Raw genomic sequence first — 18,330 nt, 5'->3', positions numbered from 1 at the left:
TTATGTGGAATGAACAATGACAAAAAGGTCACATAAACAGAATTAGAATATGAAACAGTGGTTACCATAGGTGGGGGAAGAGGAAGTGAAGAGATGTAGGCCAAAGGATACAAAACAGAACCAGTACATTTAGAGCACTAATCTACAGCATGAGGACTTTTAGGCGCCATTTGTCAAATAAGTAGATTTAGCTTCTGTCACAAAAAAAAGTAACTGTGAGAAGACAGATATGTTAATCTATTTCAGCATACAAACTATTTTAATGTCTGCATCTTATATTTTCGTGTTGTAGACCTCAAATATGCACAGTAAAACACAGTTTTAGAAAAGCAAGATCCTGGCTGGCGCCGCGGCTCACTAGGCTAATCCTCCGCCTTGCGGCGCCGGCACACCGGGTTCTAGTCCCAGTCAGGGTGCCAGATTCTGTCCCGGTTGCCCCTCTTCCAGGCCAGCTCTCTGCTGTGGCCCGGGAGTGCAGTGGAGGATGGCCCAAGTCCTTGGGCCCTGCACCCCATGGGAGACCAGGAGAAGCACCTGGCTCCTGCCATCGGATTAACGTGGTGCACTGGACACAGCGCGCCGGCCACAGCGGCCATTGGAGGGTGAACCAACAGCGAAGGAAGACCTTTCTCTCTGTCTGTCTCTCTCTCTCTCTCTCTCTCTCTCACCACTCTGCCTGTCCAAAAATAAAAAATAAAAATAAAAAAATAATAATAAATAAATGATGGGAAGAAATATGCTGTGCGAACACTAAGTATGAGAAGGCTAGTATGGCTATTTTGATAGCAGATAAAATAGACTCCAAGAATATTTTTTTCTTACTTGATTAATCACTTTTTAAAAATAATTATATAAAGGAAGAAATTTCATGTTAAGACAGAAATTTTTTAAAGATTTATTTATTTATTTGAAAGGCATAGTTACAGAAAGGCAAAGAGAAAGAAGTCTTCTATCTGCTAGTTAACTCCCCAAATGGCCGCTACGGCTGGAGCTGGACCAATCTGAAGCCAGGAGCCAGGAGCTTCTTCCAGGTCTCCCATGTGTGCTGGGGCCCAAGCGCTTAGACCATCTTCCATTGCTTTCTCAGGCCATTAACAGAGAGCTGGATCGGAAGAGGAGCAGTTGGGACTCAAACCAGAGTTCATATGAGATGCCAGTGCCACACACAGAGGCTTAACCTACTACACCATAGCACTGGCCCCCTTCATTCTTTTTTATAGCTGAGTAATATCCCATTGTATGTGTATATACACACACACACCACGCCACATTTTCTTTATTCATCTGATGTTGGACATTTTGGTTGATTCCATATTTTGGCTATTGTGAACAGTGTTGCTGTAAACATGATGGTGCAGGTGTCTTCTTGATACAGTGTGTTCAAGACTTTTGGCTATATATCCAGTATACAGAATTGCTGGATCATATGGCAAGTCTATTTCTAGTTTTTTTAAGAATGCTCCATTCTGTTTTCCGCAGTGGCTGCACTAATTTACGTTCCCTATAAATTTTTTAACTGAGTAACAATGCAAATAAAATGCTGGAGACTGGGATACAGTAAAAGCAGTTTTTAAAAGGAAATTATCCCTGGGGTCGGTGCTGTGGTGTAGTGGGTGCCTGCAGTGCTGGCATCCCACATGGGCGCCAAATCGAGTCCTGGCTGCTCGACTTCCTATCCAGCTCTCTGCTATAGCCTGGGAAAGCAGTAGAAGATGGCCAAGTCCTGGCCAGTGCCGCGGCTAACTAGGCTAATCCTCTGCCTGTGGCACCTGCACCGCGGGTTCTTGTCCCAGTTGGGGACCGGATTCTGTCCCGGTTGCTTCTCTTCCAGTCCAGCTCTCTGCTGTGGCCCGGGAAGGCAGTGAAGGATGGCCCAAGTGCTTGGGCCCTGCACCCACATGGGAGACCAGGAGAAGCACCTGGCTCCTGGCTTTGGATCGGCACAGTGTGCCAGCCATAGCAGCCATTTGGGGGGTGAACCAATGGAAAAGGAAGACCTTTCTCTCTGTTTCTCTGTCTCTGTCTCTCTGTCTCTCTGTCTCTCTCTCTCTCTCTCTCTCACTAACTTTGCCTGTTTAAAAAAAAAAAAAAAGATGGTCAAGTGCTTGGGCCACTGCACCTATGTGGGAGACCTAGAGGAAGCTCCTGGCTCCTGGCTTCAGATCAGTGCAGTTCCAGCCATTGTGGCCAATTGGGGAGTGAACCAGTGGATGGGAGACCTCTCTCTCTTTGTCTTTCCTTTTCTCTCTGTGTAACTCTGACTTTCAAGTAAAATAAATAAATCTTTTTTAAAAAAAGAAAATTATCCCTTTAAATGCTAGTATTAAAAAGAAGATCTAACATCAGTGATTTGAAGTTCTACTGTAAGAACTAGAAAAGGAAGAAAAAGCAAACCCAAAGTAAATAGACAACAAATAAGGAAATTCACATATAAAGTGACTGGCTTTTTGAAAAAAATCAACAAAATTGACAAACTTCTAGCTAGATTGGTTAAGAAAAAAAAAAACAAAGCATGCTACAATGGATGAAAAAGCTTATCTTAGAACTTACATATATTAAGAATTATAAATTTATGTATCATAATTAAGGGGCCAGCATTGTGGGACATTGGATTAAGCTGCCATCTGTGTCACCAGCATCCCATATTTGAGCAGTGGTTCAAAGCCCCACTGCTCAGCTTCCCATCCAGCTCCCTCCTAATGTGCATGGGAAAGTAGCAGAAGATGGCCCATGACACTGTGGCACAGTAGGCTTATCCTCCGCCTCCGGCGCCGGCATCCCATATGGGCGCCAGTTCTAGTCCCAGCTGCTCCTCTTCCAATCCAGCTCTCTGCTATGGCCTGAGAAAGCAGTAGGAGATGACCTGGGTCCTTGGGCCTCTGTACCCACGTATGAGACCAGGAACAAGCTCCTGGCTCCTGGCTTCAGATTGGCCCAGCTCCAGCTGTTGCGGCTGTTTGGGGAGTGAACCAGCGGATGGAAGACCTTTCTCTCTGTCTCTCCCTCTCACTGTCTGTAACTTTACCCCTTATAAATAAATAAAATCTTTAAAAAAAAAAAAAAACAGAAAAGCAAAAAAGAAGGTGGCCCAAATACCTGGGCCCTTGCCACCCATGTGGGAGACCCAAGTGGAGTTACAGGCACTTCTTATTACTATTTCAAGTTAGGGTATTAAAGCAATTGGATGCATGGCCCAAATTACTGAACGCTAGTCAATAGGTTGTTATTCCTATTCTGTCTTTGCTTAATGCACTAGGGCCCTCTAGCCTGATCTCATCTCTCTTAGTGCTCTGCTGAATATGTCAGAAAATAGTCAATGTATTGTTACTATTGTCAACCTCTTCCTCTGTTGTTGTGTGCTCACACAGCCTGTGACTTCCTTCCAGAGTACTGCAGGTAATGGTTTTACCACACGTTTTTGCATGGATAGCAGTCACTAAGATTCTAGCCTGCTGCATGTGTCTTAACCACCTCTTAACTGCTAAGCCAGTTCCATATGTTTTCATTTGAATTACAACAACAAGTCGTTTCTAGATTCCAGTTTCATATTGATCAGTATATAAGTTAGACTACTATAACAAACAGAACAAAACCAGTAGCTGAAACAAGATATGAGTTGACTTTTTCCTCATGGTACATTCTGAACTCCAGCTGTCCAGAACTGATACGGCAGTTTTACTTCCCTTCTGCTAGGCCTTGGGTACAGGGTGGGTCCATACGTTTCAGACAGCAGGCCACTCCAGATACCCCTTTCTTGTATGCACATAATCATCCCATATGCTTGCCTCTCTTTTTCCCGAAGTTGATAATGTCAGTCTAGCTGCAGGGAAGCTTAGAAATACAGTCTTTAGCTGGGGGCCATTTTGCCTGTTTAAAATAATAGCGTTATGTAGAGATACAGATTGTTGCTGATGTGCCTGAGAAAGCAGTGGAGGACGGCCCAGAGTAACAGAGAGAGGAAGGGAGAATCAGAAAGCAAGAGCTTCCTTCTGCTGATTCACTCTCCAAATGGCCATGATGGCTGGAGCTGGGGCTACACTTGGGACAGGCCGAAGCCATGAGCCAGGAACTCCGTACAGTTCTCCATCTTCTGCTGCTTTCCTGGGCACATTAGCAGGGAGCTGGATCAGAAGTGGAACAGCCAGAACATGATCTGGCACTCAAATGGGGTGCTGGTATTGCTGACAGTGGCTTAACTTGCTGCACCACAGCACCAGTCCCAGCCATCCCTCTTAAAATGCCGTCAGTCACTTTACCACTTTGTCATCTTTCTTTATCACTAGACAGTATGGCCTTCTGTCATGTTGCATTCTTTCCCTGTACTAGGAACAGAACTTCTCTTCTCTGTTGTCTTTTTCCTCTTTCCCCGGGCTCTGGATTCTTGTATCACAACTAGCAGAGAATAGGTATCTCTGCTGTGTTGTGATGTCTTTAAGGCTTCATGTTTGCTAGCCAAAACCATCTATCCAGATATATTCCTCCACAAAGGCGGTCACCTTCCTAAGAGGAACTGTGGTGCCTGCTTGTTAAATAATATTTCCTCTCTTCTGCTGTATATTATGATTATAATTGCAACTGATAAATTAACTAGCATGTTAATTTTCTTTATTCACTATTCCTGTTGGTTTTTTCTGAGTAGAACCTTTGGTCACTGGTGTTGATAGATGAGTCTTAAATGACCTTGGCTTCCTGCTGTGGAACAGAAGAGTTATGAAATAATGGTATCATTATGACTCCTAATCATACTTGCATTTTGTAGGCGGGGAGCAAATGAGTTATGATTAAGCTAGAATCTCTCTGCTAAAAAAAGTTAACTGTTGCAATTAAAGTGTAAGCAGAAATACAATTCATGAAGTTGCAAATCATTTTTCACTGACCTTAGCCTAAAAGTTTGTCTATGAAAACATAGCTATGTGTATATAAGGCCCTGTGGCATAAGACACCTTAACCAAAGTCAGTTTAAGATTTTATATATTACCTCTTTAGAGACACTACAACATAATGGGTAGAAGGAAAGCTTTTTGTGCTAGAAGACCCTAAGTTAAAATCTGAATTATTTTCTTTGTTGTGTGACCATAGACATGTTTACTTTACTGAGCCTGTTTTCCCATCTGTGAAATGAAGATTATAATTATATAAACCATATAACTGACTTAGTATAGTGCCTGATTACATAGTTAAATAGTCTGAAAATAGTAGGAATAGAATTTTAACAATAATTGCTATTATTTTTAGAATACTTATTCTTTAAAATTTTTTCAAATTTTTATTTGGAAGGCAGAGAGATGAGGGAGGGATAGAGAGAAAAAGAGAAGAGAGAGAGATATATCTTGCACCTGTTGGTTAAATTTCCCAAATGCCTGCACAGCCAGGTCTGGGCCAGGCTGATACCAGGGGCTCAGAACATGATCCAGTTCTCCCAACAAGTACTCCAGTATTTGAGCCATCACCTGCTACTTCTCATGGTATACAATAGGAAGCTGGAATCAGAAGTGGAGTTGGAACTGGAACCCAGGCACTCTGACATGGGATGTAGCATCTTATTATGTTGTTTACAACTAATTCTTTTATAGATGATTGGTCTCACTTTTTTTTTTTTTTTTTTTGACAGGCAGAGTGAAGTTAGAGAGAGAGAGAGAGAGAGAGAGAAAGGTCTTCCTTTTTGCCGTTGGCTCACCCTCCAATGGCCGCTGCGGCCAGCGCATCGCGCTGATCCGAAGCCGGGAGCCAGGTGCTTCTCCTGGTCTCCCATGCGGGTGCAGGGCCCAAGCACTTGGGCCATCTTCCACTGCTTTCCCTGGCCATAGCAGAGAGCTGGCCTGGAAGAAGGGCAACCGGGATAGAATCCAGCGCCCCAACCGGGACTAGAACCTGGTGTGCCGGCGCCGCAAGGCGGAGGATTAGCCTGTTAAGCCACGGCGCCGGCCACACTTTTTTTTTTTTTTTAAAGATTTAGTTTTTATTTATTTGAAAGGCAGAGTTACAGAGAGAGAGAGATCTTCCATCCACTGGTTCATTCCCCAAATGGTCACAATGGCCAGGGCTGGGCCAGGCCAAAACCAGGAGCCAGGAGCTTCTTCCAGGTCTCCTAAGTGGGTGCAGGGGCCCAAGCACTTGGGCCATTTTCTGCTGCCCTCTCAGGCAAATTAACAGCAAACTGGATCAGAAGAGACACAGCCAGGGCTCAAACCAGCAGCTTTATGGGATGCCAAAATTGCAGGTGGCAGCTTAACCTGTAATGCCACAGCGCTAGCCCAGCTGGTCTCATCTTAAATTCACATGGATTCAGGGTTGAGAAATCCTATAATCTTTCTTAATCAATACATTCTTCATTCTCCAAAGCCGCTGTATCATATTTTCTCCTCTCTGCTTCAGTTTCCACTGCCCCTCTTCTCTCTTCATTCACAACTATGACCTTGTTTCTTATTTTACTGAGAAAACAGAAACATCAAGAAGAGAACTTCAGTATCCTCTCACTGACATATCTATCAGTCTACCTACACTTGTAACCCTATGCTATTTCCTCCTGTTAAAATGGAGAAAAGCCAGCCCTTCCATTTGTGTACAGAATTCCATCCCTTTTGTATAGTCATAGACTTAGCTTCTACTAAATCCTCTTTACTTTCCAATAATCACATCTTATCTTTTATGTTAGATAATTTCCATCAACATGCAAACACGCCATCATAGGTCCTATTTTTTTTTAAGATTTATTTTTATTTATTTTAAAGAGTTACAGAGAGAGGTAGAGCTGAAGAGAGAGAGAGGTCTTCCATCTACTGGTTCGCTCTCCAAATGACCGCAATGGCCAGAGCTGAGCTGAGCTGATCCGAAGCCAGGAGCTTCTTCTGGGTCTCCCATGTGGGTGCAGGGGCCCAAGGCTTGGGTCATTTTCCGGCGCCCATATGGAATGCTGGCACTGCAGGCCAGGGCTTTAACCCACTATGCCACAGCACCAGCCCCCATAGGTCCTATGTCAAATTCATTTTAGGGCTAGTTCTGTGGTGCAGCACTTAAGCTGCCATCTGCAACATTGGCATTCCATATGGGCACCAGTTCGAATCCCAGCTGCTCCACTTCTGATTCAGCTTCCTGCTAATGTGCCTGGGAAAACAGCAAAGGATAGCCCAGGTTCTTGGGCCCTTGTGCCCATATGGGAGACCTGGCTGGAGTTCCTGGCTTCTAGCTTCAACCTTGCCTAGACTCGGCCGTTGCAGTCATTTAGGGAGTGAACCAGCAGATGGAAGATCTTTCTCCTCTCTCTCTCTCTGTCTCTCTCATAGTAACTCTGACTTTCAAATAAATAAATAAATCTTTAAAAATGTATTTTCATCTTTCCTTCATTCATATTTCTACCCAGTTAATGCTTCATATTTTCTGCCATCGCTAGAGGAACTCTCCTTGAAGTATATCCTTACCCCAGCTACTGCAGTCAGGTTTTTATTCTTCCTGCTCAAGTGGAACTGCTGCTGTGAAGGCTCCTGATGACAGCTGCCTTGCTGAATCCAGCAGTCAGTTCTCAGTTGCCATTGTACTCCACCTCGGCAACACTGAGAAAGATTGCTTCAAGCTTCCTGAAGCACCTCATTCCAGCACCCTTTCCTGATTTTCCTTCAAAATCACTGGCTGCTTCTTTACTGAATTCTCTTCAACTTCCCTGATTTCTGTCTAAATGCTGGGCCAGTGTTGTGGCACAGCGGGTTAAGCTGCTGCCTGGGCATGACATCCCATCTGAGCAGACCCAGCTGCTCCACCTCTGATCCAGCTCCCTGCTAATGAACCTGGAAAAGCAGCAGAAGATGGCCAAGTACTTGTACCCCAGCCACCCATGTGGGAGAAGCTGATGGAGTTCTTGGCTTTGGTCTGGCCCAGTCCTGGCCATTGCAGGCATTTAGAGAGCGAAACAGCAAATAGAAGATCTCGCTTTCTTCTTCTCTTTCTGTAACTCTGCCTTTCAAAGAAATCAGTAAATCTTTTTTTAAAAAGTACCGATGAACCCTAGAGCTCAATTGTTGGGGACCTCTCTTCTTTCTCTGTTTCAGATGATCTCAGCCAGTCTCTTTGCTTGTATTATCTCCTTTATGTGATGATTCCTAAATGTATGCCCTAAGTCCTCATCTTCACTGAACTTCAGCCGTATGTGCCCTGTTACCTACACTCTGGACATCCTTATATGTCCAGTAGTTGTCTCAAACATATTCTGCCCTTTCCCTACTTTCACACTTACTTGTAAATAAAGAGCACATCTGGTCATCTAGTCAGCCAATAATCTTGAAGTCTCTGTTGACTCCTTCCTCTCACACATGTAGTCCATCAGCATATCCTTTCAGCTCTGGATCCAGATCCCGAATCTGGCCATTTTATCACCAACTTTAGAAGCTATCACCATAGTCCAAGCCACTACTTTCTCTTATCTAGATGATTGCAACAGTGTCTTAATTGGTCTTCCTTTTTCCACTGTTGGCCTCTGGTATTTTCTGCACATAGCAGTCAGTGATCCCTTTTTTTTTTTTTTTATGGTTTATTTATTTATTTGAAAGGCAGAATTAGAGAGAGAGAGAGAGAGAGAGAGAGAGAATCTTCCATCCACTGGTTCACTCCCCAAATGGCCACAACAGCTGGAGCTGGGCCAATCCGAAGCCAGGAGATTCTTCTGGGTCTCCTATGTGGGTGTAGGGACCCAAGCACTTGGGACATCTACTGCTTTCCCAGGCCCATTAGCAGGGAGCTGGATTGGAAGTGGAGTAGCCAGGACTTGAAATGGTGCACATATGGGATGCTGGCACAACCGGCAGAGGCCTTACTTGCTACGCCACAGCACCAGCCCCTGGGCCATCTTCTACTGCTTTCCCAGGTCATTGCAGAGAGCTGAATCAGAAGAGGAGCAGCCAGGATTTGAACTGGGGCCCATATGGGATGCCAGTGCCACAGGTGAAGGCTTAGCCTACTACACCACAGCACTGGTCCTGTGAGCAATCTTTTTTTTTTTTTTTTTTTTTTTTTTTTTTTTTTTTTTTTTTTGACAGGCAGAGTGGATAGTGAGAGAGAGTGAGAGAGAGACAGAAAGAAAGGTCTTCCTTTTGCCATTGGTTCACCCTCCAATGGCCGCCGCAGCCGGCGCGCTGTGGCCGGCGCACTGTGCTGATCCGAAGGCAGGAGCCAGTGCTTCTCCTGGTCTCCCATGGGGTGCAGGGCCCAAGTACTTGGGCCATCCCTCCACTGCACTCCCGGGCCACAGCAGAGAGCTGGCCTGGAAGAGGGGCAACCGGGACAGAATCCGGCACCCCAACCAGGACTAGAACCTGGTGTGCCGGCGCCGCAAGGTGGAGGACTAGCCTATTGAGCCACGGCGTCGGCCTGTGAGCCGTCTTTTAATTAGCCAAGGATTGAATTAGGTAAAGTTTGAATATTTGAAGAGTTAAACCACCCCTTTGGTTTCATTTTATTATTATTATTATTATTTGAAAGTCAGAATTACAGAGAGAGGCGAGGCAAAGAGAGAAATCTTCCATCCGTTATTTCATTCCCCAAATAGCTGCAACAGCCAGGGCTGGACCAGGCCAAATCCAGGAGCCAGCAGCTTTTTCTGGGTCTCCCACAGGGGTGACAGGGATCCAGGCACTTGGACCATCTTCTGTTGCTTTCTCAGGCACACTAGCAGGGAGCTGGGTCAGAAGTGAAGCAGCCGTTACTTGAACTGGTGCCCATATGGGAAGGCTTATGGCTTTAACCTGCAGAGCCACAGCGCCAGTCCCCATTTGGTTTCTTTTAACAAGTAGTTATTTAATAACTACTCTGGACTTGGTACCAAGCCAGGTGCATTAGGGATACACAAGTAGTCCTCTACAGTTCTTTTTCTGCTGGAAATAAGAATTGTGTGATTCTCATAAAAGATAAAATTCTGTATCTCGTTACCATGCTCTAACACTGAAAACTGAGGTATGTATGGCTATGAATTTTATGTTTATAATGATTTCATGCTTTTTCTTCCTTTTTGAACATTTCAAGCTTGATAGGAAAAGATAACTTTTTTGAAGATTTATTTATTGGATAGGCAGAGTTAGAGAGAGGGAGAGGGAGAAACAGAGAGAAAGAGAATCCTCCATCTGCTGGTTTACTCCCCAAATGGCTGCAACGACTGGGGCTGGGCCAGGCCAAAGCCAGGAGCCAGGAGCTTCATCCAGATCTCCCACGCTGGTGCAGAGACCCAAGCACTTGGGCCATCCTCGACTACCTTCCTAGGCCCATTAGCAGGGAGCTGATGGGACTTGAACCAGCGCCCCTAGGGGATGCCGGTGCTGCAAGCCGCGGCTTTAACCTACTGAGCCACCAGCGCTGCCCCCAGTAAAGATAACTTTTTAGAAGTGGAATTAATCTAACATAACCCATTTTAAGTGAACAATTCACAGGGACAGAGAGTATGTTCAGAATGATATATAATCTCCATTTCTATCTACTTTCAAAACATTTTCATCACCCCAAGAGAAAATACTGTAATAATTAAGCACTTATTCCCAAATCTTCTTTCCTGTCTCTGGATTTACCTGTTCTGAATATATCAGAAATGAAGCCATACAGTATGAGACCTATTTTGTCTGATATATTTCACTTAGCATAGTGTTGTTGTTTTTTTTTTTAATATTTTTGTTTATTTGTTTGAAAGGCAGATAAAGAGGGAAAGACAGAACAGAGATATCTTCCATCCATTGGTATACTCCCCAAATGCCCACAATAGCCAGGGCTAAGCCAGGCTGAAACCAGGAGCTAGGAACTCCATCTGGGTCCCCTATATGGGTGGCAGGAACCCAAGAACTTGGGTCACCGTCTGCTGCCTCCCACGCACATTAGCAAGAATTTGGATTGGAAAGGTGGATTAGCCAGGATTCAGACCAGGTACTTCAGTATGGGATGCAGGTGTTGCAAGCAATGACTTAACATGTTTCACCACAATTCTCTTGCCAGCATAGTGTTTTTGAAGTTTATCCACACTGTAGCATGTGTATCTATACTTCATTACTTGTTGTGCTTGAATAATATTATGTTACAATGTATGTACTACAGTTTGTTTATTCATTTATCCAGCGATGGACATTTGAGCTATTTCTACCTTCTACCCATTGTGAATAATGCTGCCATGAACATTGATGTACAAGTATTTATTTAAGTATCTATTTTCACTTCTTTTGGGTGAATGCCTAAGAATTGCTGGGTCATATGGTAATTCTATGCTTTTTTTTGTTATTTTAAAAATTTATTTTATTTATTTGAAAGGCAGAATAAGAGAGCAGAGAGAGAGAGAGAAATCTTCCATCTGCTGGTTCATTCCTTAAATGGCTGCAATGGCCAGGCTGGGCCAGACTGAAACCAGGAGCCAGGAGCTTCATCTGGATCTCCCACGTGGTTGTAGGGACCCAGGCATTTGGGTCATCCTCTGCTGCTTTCCCAGGCACATTAGCAGGGCACTGGATTGGAAGTGGAGTGTCCAGGACTGGAATTGGTGCCCATATGGGATGCTGGTGTCGCAGGCTATGGCTTTACCCCTATGCCATAATGCCAGCTCCTATGTTTAAGTTTTTGAGGTGCCACTAAACTGTTTTCCATAATGGCTGAACTCTTATATGCGTACCAGGAATGTACAAGAGTTTCAGTTTCTCAGCCGGCGCTGTGGCTTAACAGGCTAATCCTCCGCCTTGCGGCGCCGGCATACTGGGTTCTAGTCCCGGTTGGGGCGCTGGATTCTATCCCGGTTGCCCCTCTTCCAGGCCAGCTCTCTGCTATGGCCCGGGAAGGCAGTGGAGGATGGCCCAAGTGCTTGGGCCCTGCACCCACGTGGGAGACCAGGAGAAGTACCTGGCTCCTGGCTTTGGATCAGCGCGATGCACAGGCCTCAGCGGCCATTGGAGGGTGAACCAACGGCAAAAAGGAAAACCTTTCTCTCTGTCTCTCTCTCTCACTATCCACTCTGCCTGTTAAAAAAAAAAAAAAAGAGTTTCAATTTCTCTACATCCTTGCTAGCACTTATTTTCCATTTTAAAATTGTTATTAGAACCATCCTAGCAGTGTGAAGTGGTACCTCAGTGTGGTTTTGATTTGCACTTCTGTGATGACTAATGTTTTCCTGTGCTTGTGCTTGTTGGCAAATTGTATATCTTCTTTGGAGAAGATAATTTTTCAGAACTATTACGACAGTTTCAACTTGATGACTTTTTTCTGATTTGTTTAAATATCTTTTGATTGTACCCCTAGTGTCTGTTATTAGAACAGAGGTTGGTAAACAATGACCTATAGATGCAATTTAGCTCTCCGCCTATATTGCATATGGCTTGCAAGTTAAACATGGGTTTTATATTTGAAAATTTTATTAATTGTTAAGGGAAAATCAAAAGAGTATTTCATGGCACATGAAAATTATATGAAATTTATATTTCCATGTCCATAATAAATGTTTATTGTGACACTGTCACACCCATTTGCTTACATATTTTCTGTTTGCTTTCATGCTGCAGTTGCAGATCTGAGCAATTGCACGAGGACTATAAGGCCTATAAAACGTAAAATATTTCATATCTGGCTATATACAGAAAAAGTTTGCTAACTCTGTATTAGAAATCTAATTCCTTGTTCTTAGCTTCTGATCTTTTCACATTTTTATCATTGGTGGCCAAAGAGGTCCTTAATGGAATAGGGAGGTGCTCATTGTTGGAAGAGCTCAAAACAGAATAGTATTTTGATAGATACTGAGTTCCAGTTAAAGTATTAATGATAGGAACCAATTATAAACATCCTAAAATACCACTTAAATTTGAACTCATTGTTATTATGTCCCATCAATAAGGTTCAATTCACTGCAAAAGACTTCCAAATTCTGAAATACTGTGAACCTAGAAACTGTTGGAATATTATTATATTGTTCAATATCCCATTAAACAGGAGCATCTTATAATGAAGAGTCAACCAATGTCATTCTGTAATTATTTTAAAAATGTTATTACCCTGTGTTAAGTAGAGACATCTCGCACTTCAAGCTTCTTTTGCTTTTTTTTTTAGAAGACTTAAAGTTGATTATGTATCCAAACTATAGAGACTTTACTGATGTGTATTTTATTAGAAAGAAGCTGTTGATCAGAGTGATTGGCATGCTTTGTGTGGGCCTTTTGAACACATGTTGACTTAAGGAAATACCTCTTGGATCAGTAATACCAAGAGGTAAAAACTGTTAGACTCATTTTTGTTCCTCTAATTTCTGTAGTGCTATTATCTTAAACTGAATGAATCCAGATATTAATCTCATTGTGAAAGCTGTACTTTTATGTTCTGATGGGTGTTTGGTCAAGGGAAACTGAATGTAAGAATAAGGTTCAATTCATTCCTACAGAAAAGACTCCCCAGTTTGTAGCTATTGGATTATAGATCAGATTTCATTGTAGTTGTATCTCTAAAACTCTAGAGGGTGCACTTAGTAGGAATTAACATTCCCAAACACATGGATGCAATACTCTTATTTTTGGTTTTTTGTTTTGTTTTTATTTTTATTGATTTCTGTACTCTATAATTCCTTTATTGGCAGCTTTGTTAAGGAAGGAAGCTCACTTTAATAAAATTATTATGTTTAGATGCTCATTATTAGAAGGTATTGCCAAATGCTATTTTAAAGCTTAGTTATTAAAGGTCAGGGGATTTGTTGCTGCTGTTCTTCAGTGTACCTCCCCATATGAAATCTGTAGTTGCTTTAATAGTCTTTATCTTTGTCATTATGAAGAATTCCTACTTTGCTTTTAAAGTAGATTACAGCTAGGTATGTTTATATCCCAAAATCTTATTGTAAAGATTTATGTGGCCCATGTTGTGGCACAGTTGTTTAAGCTGATGTCTGTGATGCTCGTATCCCATGTAAGCATGGCTTTAAGTCCCAGCTACTCCACTTCCAATCCATCTCCCTGCTAATGCTGCTGGGAAAGCAGTGGAAGATGCTTAGTATTTGGGCCCCTGCTACCCATGTGGAAGACCTGGGTGGAGTTCCAGGCTCCTGGCTTTGGCTGGCCCAACCCCAACTATTACAGCCATTTGGGGAGTAAACCAGCATGTGGAAGATCTGTCTCTCCCTCCCTGCTCGTCTCCCTCCCTCTCTCTCTCTCTCTCTCTCTAACTCTGCCTTTCAGAAAGGCAAACTGGCTGTAACAGCTGAGACTGTGTCATACTCAACCCTGGAGCCAGGAACTCTATCCATTCTCTCACATAGGTGGCAGAGAGCTAAGTGCGTGGGCCATCTTCCACTGCCTTCCCAAGCACATTAGCAGAAAGCTAGATCAGAAGCAGAGCAGTTGGGATTTGAATCAGCACTCAGATATGGATCATCAGCATTGCAAACAGTGAGCTAACCCGCTGAACCTCAGAGCCAGCCTCTTATTGTAATATTTTCTGTTACAGTGTGGCCTATCCTTGTTTTGCTATGGAGCTGAGGTATTTAGAAACTGATCAAATAAGGTGTTACTCTTCTGTCTTCTGGTCAGCTTACAAAAATCCAGATGCTTAGGTCGCACTCTACCAGTTAGATCAGAATGTCTGGAGGTGGCCCCAGGTATCAGTATTTTTTGGGAAAGATCCCCAAATGATTTCAATATGCAGCAAAGTTTAGAAATCATTGGCTTTATATTAGCCATACAGCTTAGAATTTCTTCCTTCTAGTTACCTACTTATTCCTTAGAATTAATTAGATTACCTTGTATTAATGCATGTTAGCTACTTGAGAAAAAGGTGTTACATAAATATATTAGTGTTATTATTACTATTATTATTTAAACTGTACATAAGTCATTTCTGGTAAAACATATAACATAAAATTTACCATATTAACCATTTTAACTACACACTTCAGGATTGTTAAGTATATTCACATTTGTGCAACTGTCACCACTATCCAAAAACAAAATTATATCATCTTCCCAAACTGAAACTCCATGCGTATCAAATAACGCCTCTCCTCTGACTTTGCAGCCACCATTCCACTTTTTGTGAATTGAACTTCTTAGATATCCCCAAATAAGTGGAATCATATAATATTTTTACTTTTGTGACTACATCTTAAAGGTGTATAGTATCTTCAAGGCTCATTTATGTTGTAGTGTGTATCAAAATAAAAACTTCCTTTTTAAGGCCAATTGATATTCCAGTGTAGGTAAATATGCCACATTTTGTCCATTTGTTTGTTGATAAGCACTTGTGTTGCTTCCACCTTTTGTTAGTGTGAAAGATGCTGCCATGATTACGGGTATACAGGCAGCCAATGTTCACTGATAAGCTGGTAGTCCCTTTTCCCTATGCAAGATGCATATCTGGATGAATTATTTGTTCTTTATGTATTTCATAGGTTGTACTTTAATGAGAGCACCTGCCTCTAGTGACTAGTTTACCTTTTACAAAATATGACAAAAATTATATACTGGTCTGATGCTTTGTAGATTTTCTCAAAGATGATAATAGTATTCCTTTTTATTTGAAACAGCTACTCTGCCAAGGCTGTGGATTGGTCTTGCCTATGGCTGTGTTCCAGAAACATAGCAACAGAAGTTTCTGTATGTCTAGAATAAAGGGATAAACCTTAAAAAGTAGAGAGAAGAGGGCTGGTATTGTGGTACAACAGGTTAGAAGCCGCTGCTTGTGATACCAGCATCCCATATTGGAGTGCTGGTTTGCATCCCGGCTTCTCTGCTTCTGATCCAGCTTCCTGCTGATACAACTGAGAAGGCACAGAGGATGGCCCAAGTGCTTGGGCCACTTCCATTCATGTGGGAGACGTGGACGAAGTTCCTGGCTCCTAGCTTCAGCCTGGCCCAGAACTGACTATTGTGGACATTTGGGGAATGAACTAGAGGATGAATGATCTCTCTTTTGTGCTCTTTTTCTGTCTGTGTATGTGTGTGTGTGTGTGTGTCATTTTTCCTTTAAAAAGAATGAGAGAGGGGACTTGCACTGTGGCATGGTGGGTAAAGCCATCTCGTGACGCCTGTATTCTATATGAGCAATGATTTGATTCCCAGCTGCTCCACTTCCAATCCAGCTTCCTGCTAATATGTGTGGGAAAGCAGTGGAAGATGGCCCAGGTGCTGGGCCCTTACACCTACTTGGGAGACCTGGAAGAAACTCCTGGTTTCGGATCATCCCAGCTCCGGCAGTTGCAGGCATTTGGGGAATGAACCAGCAGTTGGAAGATCTCTGTGTGTGTCTCCTTTTCTCTCTCTCTCTGTAACTCTGCCTTTCAAATAAACAAATCAGGAGAGAGGAGAGAGAGAGAGAGAAAGGCAGACAGGCAGGCTGGTAGGCAGGCAAGCAAGCAGGAAGGACAGAAGGAATAAAGGGAAAGGAGGGAAGGAGGGCTCATGCTGCATACGTTAGGTTAACTTCAAAATGCCAGGGCAAAAGTGTAAGCTTCAAAGCCAAACTAAAAAGGCGCTCTGGTCATGTTGTTCTAGAAGTTGCAAACTAATTAGATGAACTCTAAGCCATATAGGATCCGTTCTTGCTGCTTGTGTTTCTTGTGTAAGCCTGTTAACTGTACTTCTATCCATGATCTTAGCTCTTTTGTATTACAGAACCTGGTATGTGAGTTCATGTTCCACTTCTTTCCCTTGTTGATGAAGCACTCTGAATCTTGAGCAAATTCCTTCTTTTAAAAGACTGCTCAGCTGGGTATTTTCACAAGAGACCTGCTGTATTAGTAAGTGGGGATTTTATGGAGGCAGACAACTTGAGGAACAGTAGTGATTACTTATTTTAACATTGCTTTTCTTCAGACATTACCTTTTCATATTCCCACCACCCACCCATCTATGCTTATAGCATGGTGGAAAGGAATTTTCTTTCATGTGTATATATTTCACTTTGATCTCTGACAGTTTTCCTTACCTTTTCATTTATAATAAAAGGTAATTGGGGCTGGTACTATGGCTAAGTTAAAGCCAGGACCTACAGTGCTGGGATTCCATATGGGCTCAGGTTCACTTCTGATCCAGCTCGGTGCCTGGGAAGGCAGCAGAGGATGACCCAAGAACTTAGACCCCTGGCACCCACATAGAAGACCTGGAAGAAGCTCCTGGTTTCAGCTTGGCCCAGCCCTAGCTGTTGTGGCTATTTGGGGAGTGAACCAGTGGATACAAGATCTCTCACTCTCTCTTTTTCTAACTGCCTTTCAAATAAATAAATAATTTTTTAGAAGGTAATTAAAATGGAAAGGAGCTTGGCTATACTGCTGAAAAGGAGAATGCTTAACCTTGTTGATCTCTTTGGGTTAACAACAGTGCTGCATCATGTGCTTTAGGAATATCATAGAAATGCCTTGAAATTGAGAATCTGATAGGACAATATAACTTTAGAGTGAATTCTGCAGGTGTGACATAGACAACTTACTCTTCCCACCTGAAGACTTAGAACTCTATGGTCTGAGAGGCTAAGAGTGAGTAAACAATCCTTTTTTTTTAGATCTTCATCTGCTGGTGGACGTGGCCTGCAAGCAGGAGCACTTTCCAAAGGAAGAAGAATTAAAAGAGTGAGGAATGGGTGACGAATGTGACATTGTGCACACGCTATAGCTGGAGGCAGACTAGCCTAGCACATGACACACTGTTGGGATTTTTTTCAGTTCTGTTAAGGAAAAGAAAGTATTTTTTTTGTTTTGTTAATTGAGAGTTTTGTTCATTGAGAATTGGGAATTTGGTATTTACTACAGCTGTTCAGTTCAGATAATTTACCTTGACAAACTACTAAACATCTTGCAGCCATGTTTTTTTGCTGCCCAGATCCCTTCCAAATGAAAAGTCCTGGCCTTCTGTTATGGTCAAGAAGCGTTTGAAAACTGCTGCATCTACGGTACTGGAGAGCAATGTGTGTGTGTGCTGACTTGTGTTGCCACTCAAACTGCAGTCAGCACAGCTCCCGGGGAGTTCAGTCTCTGCTTCAAGTCACAGTGGGATCCTTTCAGAGAGGACTGTGTGAGAAACAGACACATGAGGTCACCAAGATCACAGTTCTAAATGGCTCAGAAACTCTAGGGAAGAAACTCTGGGAAAGAGCTAATTTTCTGACTGATTAACCAGGAAATTCTCTTATTTCCTAACCCAGCATTCTGTTTCAAGAGCAAGGCGCCCGGATTTGAACTATCCATCACATTTAACAGCTCCCGATTCTTTTATATTAATGGGAGCATTCTTCTATTTTCATATCTTTCTTTAATTTTATTGAAACATTGTCGTAAATGGTAAAGTTTGTTAATATGTCACTTACTTAAATGTAAAAAAAAATTTAACTTGTTTAATATAGCTGTATTTATAAATGCTG

The 18,330-nt window shown here is 42.7% G+C and overlaps 1 protein-coding gene across 1 annotated transcript in view; it reads left to right on the top strand.

Annotated features, from left to right (window-relative positions):
• Nucleotides 1-17,556, top strand: part of HSF5 (heat shock transcription factor 5) — a 52,373-nt gene extending 34,817 nt beyond the window's left edge. The window contains exon 6 of the mRNA XM_062175670.1: nucleotides 17,476-17,556. Within this exon, the coding sequence (XP_062031654.1) occupies nucleotides 17,476-17,546 (71 nt within the window). The 3' untranslated portion in view covers nucleotides 17,547-17,556. The remainder of the gene's footprint in view (nucleotides 1-17,475) is intronic.
• Nucleotides 17,557-18,330: the final 774 nt, after the last annotated feature.

This window comes from Lepus europaeus, chromosome 18 (genome assembly GCF_033115175.1).
Source record: "Lepus europaeus isolate LE1 chromosome 18, mLepTim1.pri, whole genome shotgun sequence".
Classification (NCBI taxonomy): domain Eukaryota; kingdom Metazoa; phylum Chordata; class Mammalia; order Lagomorpha; family Leporidae; genus Lepus; species Lepus europaeus.
The sequence above is the reverse complement of the archived record's forward strand: the minus strand, read 5'-3'. Positions and strand labels throughout refer to the sequence as shown.